Source organism: Maniola jurtina, chromosome 4 (genome assembly GCF_905333055.1).
Source record: "Maniola jurtina chromosome 4, ilManJurt1.1, whole genome shotgun sequence".
NCBI lineage: Eukaryota > Metazoa > Arthropoda > Insecta > Lepidoptera > Nymphalidae > Maniola > Maniola jurtina.
The window spans coordinates 6335832-6342471 of NC_060032.1; the positions used below are offsets into that span (position 1 = coordinate 6335832).

General features: G+C 35.9%; 1 protein-coding gene across 1 annotated transcript; it reads right to left on the bottom strand.

Annotated features, from left to right (window-relative positions):
* Positions 1 to 213: 213 nt before the first annotated feature.
* On the bottom strand, positions 214 to 3719 carry LOC123864203. The gene is made up of 4 exons (XM_045904479.1): positions 3709 to 3719; positions 3127 to 3558; positions 1132 to 1321; positions 214 to 639 (listed from the first exon to the last, which is right to left on the bottom strand). Exons 2-4 carry the CDS (start codon positions 3376 to 3378, stop codon positions 341 to 343), a joined length of 741 nt encoding a protein of 246 aa, XP_045760435.1. The 5' UTR covers positions 3379 to 3558; positions 3709 to 3719; the 3' UTR covers positions 214 to 340.
* Positions 3720 to 6640: the final 2921 nt, after the last annotated feature.

The window sequence follows — 6640 nt, forward strand, 5'->3', positions numbered from 1 at the left end:
CCCTTGAATAGTAGGTATTACGGAGAAAAATTATATTAATTACCTACCAATTTATTCCACCAAACACTAAATTTAACATTTTCACTGAAAGATTGCTACATTATTCCCACGTGCTTTGTGTTAGAATATGCGAACGAAGTCGGAGGCAAAAGCTTGCTACTTATATAAAGGGTAGGATTCTCCTAATGACAACTATGTATAAAACCCCGATGGCATGATAGAAAAATACCTTTATTAATAAATATTTCATATATCCTACTGACCATAATATATTCTAGTTTTCAGACTAATAAATCTTAAGTAGGTACATGACATTAAAAATCTTATACGTAATTGAATACTAGCGAGATCTCCAAATAAGCATACACACAACGATAAGCATAACGCTTGATATATTGAGGTTAGCCCTAGAACTTTCACACACACGTTTCAGGGCAGATGTTGATAGATTCTTCATAGAAAAGATTCTGTGTATGCTTGAGAGATCTTCCTGAGTGAGCTGGTTTTCATTTCTGGACAACACGACGCTGTAGAGTTGAGAGTTGGGCAATCGCATGCAGAAGTTGAGTACCAGATGATTGTGTGCCACCTTCAGCACTTGGATGACGCCCCCAAAGAAGCGGTAATTTTTGTCGACGGCTGAAATTTTTGAAGCATTAAAATTATTAACTATCACAAATTCTCATAAGTAGAATCAAAATCAAAGCATAGAAAGCTCCAAATTTTTCTGATTTCCTGTATTTCTTACATAGATATAGATAATATAAAATTTGAGGTTTCTGGGCATGATTGGAATCCTTGTTACTTTGGCGTAAAGAATTACCATACTGCAATGACAATACATTCAAAAAGTGTTGAATGTGCACAGAATAATAATTTTGACTTTGAATTAGGTATCTTAGTAAACGCTTTTGAAAATGAAACATGGTGATCATCTGCGAGGCTTCACATTCCCTTTCTCTTTTAAAGTTAGCTCAGAAGGTACAAAAGTTATCTAGTAAGTATAACTCTAACTAACTGAGCCAACAAAAAATGGGGCATTTCTCGATGGTAATTTTCCCAAAGCGACTTTATCAAAAATCGGTTTCATTCTTACTTTCTTACTTCTTAGCAATAACAAGATTAGCTTACATTTATCTGGTACGTCTGTGGGCCAAAATCCCTTATGGGACGTGTTCACTCGAATGTGATAGTTATCCTGCCAAAGCCCCTCGCGCCATTCCAATACAAAGTGCCTTATCCTATATTGCTCCGGCAATCCATACGTTCGATCAACATAAGGGTAGTTTGTTAGAGGTGGATACGGCGTTGGTGGTGTAGGCTGAAATGAATTAAGAATATTTATGATATATACACTATACATAATATTCGAAGAAAAATTAGATATCTATCAAATTTTTTATTAAGTCTTTAATTAAATAAATAAATAAAATAAATCTTCAAACTTCTTTAAATAAACTTTCGTACAGTACGAATTTTACGTACTCTTAATCACATTTGCTTTGTCCTTATGAAATATGTACTAATGCAAATACGACATCTCTAAAAGAGCATTGTCCCCATCGAAGGATGCAGATTTGGACATTCACATTCGTACCATAAACTTTAGAGAGCGAAGTAAGTAGGGGTATTTAAGAGGGCTCTCTCCGTCACTCGTTTCATACAATCGTAGTTCCAATTTCATTTGAATATTAAGCAACCAAAGTACATGAAATTTTGCAGACATATTCTAGAAACTAATATCTATGTCTGTGGTTTTCTAGATTTCTGTTAAAATATTCGGTTTCAAAGTTACGAGGTCTTTAAAATTTTCATACAAATCTTTGAGCCCCTGTAATTTTAAAACTACATATTTTTAGAAAAATCTAAAACACCACAGACACAGATATTAGTTTTTAGAATATGTCTGCAAAATTTCATGGACTTTGGTTGCTTAATATTCCAATGAAATTGGAATTACGATTGTATGAAACGAGTGACGGAGAGAGCCCTGTTAAATAGGTTAACATTTTCCTGCCCAATTGACACTACGTTATATTTGATCTCTAATTTTTGTACGAGACGCTGAGTCAACCGTTTAATTGAAGGTTCTCAGCACGGTGCTGTATTACTATGACACTATTACATCGCTCTTTTAACTTCCAATTAACTCATCATGACCTCAGATTCCGGATATGGCAACGGTGGATGTCTTGGCTCGGTTTATTTAAAATGGGTTGTTTACTAACGACTAATTAAATTTCATATTCTCACTTTAACTAGAGTAAAATTCACAACCTTCGATTACGTTCGATTTCGATTTCGAAAAAGGAAAACTGGTCAAGAGCAAGTCGGGCTCGGGTACGAGGGTTCCGTACTTTGGACGTATTTCTGTGTAAAATTATTTTGTTGCTAAATCTGTAACTGTAAATATTACTTAGTTGGTATTTGCAATTTTTTTCTTTTATCTGATAGCTACTAGACTAGCTGATAATCGCGACTTCAACTGCGTGAATTTAAGTTTCAAAAATTGTGTGGGAACTCTTTGATTTTCGAGAGGAAAAAGTCGGTAGCCTACGAGTATTGGGTACGAGGTCACTCTCCAGATCTAAAAATTGACAAAATTTACGATTTAAAAAAAATATTTTAGAATTAATTAACCCGTTACGTGTTTGTTAAAAATTATAGTCCTTTTTAACCCCCGCCGACCAAAAAGGGGTGTTATAAGTTTGATGTGTGCATCTGTGTATCTGTCTGTGGCATCGTAGCTCCTAAACTAATGAACCGATTTTAATTTAGTTTTTTTTTTTGAAAGGTGGCTTAATCGAGAGTGTTCTTAGCTATAATAATCCAAGAAAATCGGTTCAGCCGATTGAAAGTTATCAGCTCTTTTCTAGTTACTGTAACCTTCACTTGTAGGGGGTGTTATAAATTTTTAATTTACACTCGTGAAATAACAACGTTGACAAATAACTTATTCAAATACCTATCTAATTTCGATCGTTAATGTTGAAATTGGAATCGTAAAATAATACTTTCTCGTACCTACGTGAATTCACAACGGCAATCAAAAATGTAACTACTTAGACTCAAAATAGATAAATAAATACAGCTCGCTCAGTAAAAATTAATAATGCAAATAATTACCTGGACATCAGTTTCCTTTATTTCGATGTGGAAGCACTCATTGGTGTGCTCTATTCTATATTCACCCTTAGACGCGTGTGGAATTTTTTCCACTCCATACCAAACTCCAGAAATTGTATCCAAATCTATATCACCAAAATACGGAGACAAATCATCACAATACTTATGGTTTTCGTAATAATAATTTTGACCGTAACATTGAATATATCCTAAACAAAGTGCAATCGATAAACAGAAAAGCGGATAATCCATTTTGATAAGACGGGTCTAACTCGGACAAAATGGGATAAACTTTCGGATAAACAGAACCGGGACAACTAGGCGACTATGCACTGCTGGAGGTGTCGTACAGATTAACACAGGCAAAGTTAACGAAGTGCTTAGGAGGCGTAGGCGGATTCCCAAGTGAACCGCACTCACTCAATTGAAGATCTCTCCGCTGCGCTGATAATGCTCGCTACGCGTGAATACTTCCTTCATAAACATTATTATCAAACTGTTTGACAGTCCCCTATCATTATAATTTAAAACTGCATACCTACTACTAGCTAGTACTACGATAGACTGTATACCTGCTTTTACACTAGTATCTAATCATGCAAGTTATGTGAACACAAACAACAAGGTTTGGAAACATCAAGCAGAACGGGACACTTGATTCCTTAAGATTTTCCAACCCGCTCCTTAAGTTTTCCAGATCCAAAAGCTTTCCTCGGCATACTTAGATACCAGGACAATAGAAACTTTAGAATATGGGTGGATTAAATCAATACTATCGAATGACGTCACGAGGGGTGGTCATCGATCGCGTGCGATTAGCTGTGTGTAGTGTATAAACTTTATTGATTTTCCGCCACTTGTGTGAGTGTCATACTCGGGGTAGATACCTACGTAGCTCTGTTATAAACTAACGAAAGAGACAAACGACATATTCGCACACACGCTTAAAAAAATCAAAAATAAATTTCAGTAGGTAAGTAACTACTTTTAGGTTTTTATTCGATCAATCGATAGATAACTTACCTAATATTCTGAGTTCAATCTATAGAGTTTCTTAACAGCTAATTCGCTTTGTGTTAGCTGTGACGTGGTTGAGAAGGCACGAGTTGAACTTTACAAATGACGTCATGCGCAAAGTTTCAATTCGAGGTTAATACAGTTGAAAACACTTTATATTATAAGTGTTTTAAGTATTGTTACAGAATAGCTTTTAGGTATAAAAATATTAAACGCGTTTCTTAATTTTACGGCCTCAACTTTTGTACACCGATATAAACGTTTGACTTGATGCGATGCGATACGGTGCGATGCAGTGCGATGCGATCCCATCTCATTCCATTATATTACGCTTTGATTTCTAGTTTCTTTTATTATGCTCGCTCGACTTCTTACATACGTGTTGAAACAAAAATTATTTTTTTACTTTGTAGTGATTTTGGAAGTCGGTTTTTCCAATTTTTTATTTTTTATTTTAACAGGGCTCTCTCCGTCACTCGTTTTATACCATTTCATACAATCGTAGTTCCAATTTCATTTGAATATTAAGCAACCAAAGTCCATGAAATTTTGCAGACATATTCTAGAAACTAATATCTGTGTCTGTGGTGTTTTAGATTTTTCTAAAAATATGTAGTTTTAAAATTACAGGGGCTCAAAGATTTGTATGAAAATTTTAAGACCGCGTAACTTTGAAACTGAATATTTTAACAGAAATCTGGAAAACCACAGACATAGATATTAGTTTCTAGAATCTGTCTGCAAAATTTCATGGACTTTGGTTGCTTAATATTCAAATGAAATTGGAAATACGATTGTATGAAATGGTATAAAACGAGTGACGGAAAGAGCCCTCTTAAGCTTTTTAGTGTAAGTAGTCGTTGTTTGGTACCTAAAATATCAATCCACTAACAAAACTTTCCAAATCCACTCGGCTTAGGAGTTGAGTATCTGAGTAACTTGCAGCATCAGGATTGAAGAGGTGGTACTTGGAATTCAATAAAAAGACTATGCTCGGCATTTATAATGTTATTCACCAGGAACAGTTGAGATAATCCATAATTAACGACATATAACGTTCGAGAAGCTTCAAGAAGTCTTCTCGTCTAAAATTACTAATCGTAACTAGTCGGTGTGCTTGTAGACCAAAGTCTTCGAATAGTGAGGTTTTTTTGTAACTTTTAGTTTTTTTTTGTGACAAGTGAGCCCTTGACTGCAATCTTACCTGGCGGTACGTGATGATGCAGTCTAAGATGGAAGCAGACTATCTGAAAGGCGTATGGCAGTTTTTATCAAACCCATACTCCTTTGGTTTCTATACGGCATCGTAGCGGGACGCTAAATCGCTCGGCGGCACTGCTTTGCCGATAGGGTGGTAACTAGCCACGGCTGAAACCTCCCACCAGACCAGACCCGAAATTTTAGAAATTATAAACTTCCAAACCCCTGCCGGGATTCGAACCTGGGACCTTCCACTAATAAGACCACAACGTTAGCCACTGCGTCAAGGAGGTTGCCAAAAAGTTGAGAGTTGCCAATGAATATGGACAGACTATGGACATATTGAAAACTGTAGATTTTGTTTTATATAGATGTCCAAAAATGAATATCCTTAATCTTTATCTTAAAGGAAGGTAAGGAAGAAAGGTAAGGAAACTCGCACATTACTAGTTTTTATTTTTAATTCTTGAAAAAAAATAAGCTGGCTATTTCATTGCATTTTTAATCTCCGTTCATTCCATTGCCATCCAGCCGCAAACCGTAGCTCATTTTTGGCTACGCGCTACGAGTACATTGTGTAGAGCTACAAAGAAAATCCTGTTCAAACTGTTCATGGTGACGTAACACCTTAGCTACGAAGCTACTAGGTATCCAGAAGGTCTAACGAGCATATTGACGCCCCATACGTGGTGTCGAAGGCGGGCGCCCCGCGCAAGCTAGTGTACTTCAATAGGGTAACAGCACAGCGAATAGGTACAAATAGTTTGCTCAAACTATTGGAAGTGGTGTGAGGGTAGAATAGTAAGCATAAAGCGAGAAATTACCAAATAATATGTAGTCAATATAATAGGGATAGAATACCGGTTTGGTAAGAGTTTTTAGGCAGATTATAAGAATGACCATTATTTTAACGCTCAATTATTATAGTGATAAGTTACCTATGTTAAGTTAACATTCGCTCAGGCTAGAACTGTTTTTTGACCATATAAAAAGTATGAACACGTACCTACACAATGGCTTTGTAGCTACTATATGTATCAATTTTGACACTCACCGTATCATAGGTAGGTCGGTGCGTAATAATAACGCGCACAAGCCTTCAGAATCTCAAGTTTTTAACCACTTTTATAAATATTCTGAATTTTATGGTCTAGCCTTTTTAAATGATTTTACTGCAAACATTGTTTTGAAAACCTAAAAATATAAAGTACTTTTTTGTGCATAGAGCACTGGTTTCACTGCCGACGACAAAGCGTAGAGCACTGGTTCCACCGCCGACGACAAAGCGACTAGCTAT

Bases quoted from the DNA above. Each gene is read 5' to 3' on its own strand.
- LOC123864203 (XM_045904479.1), bottom strand. From the start codon at position 3,378: ATGGATTATCCGCTTTTCTGTTTATCGATTGCACTTTGTTTAGGATAT. The intron at 1,322-3,126 runs GTAATTATTTGC...AATTCATTTCAG, and splicing joins TAAAGGAAACTGATGTCCAG to CCTACACCACCAACGCCGTA. The intron at 640-1,131 runs GTAAGCTAATCT...CAAAAATTTCAG, and splicing joins CACAGACGTACCAGATAAAT to CCGTCGACAAAAATTACCGC.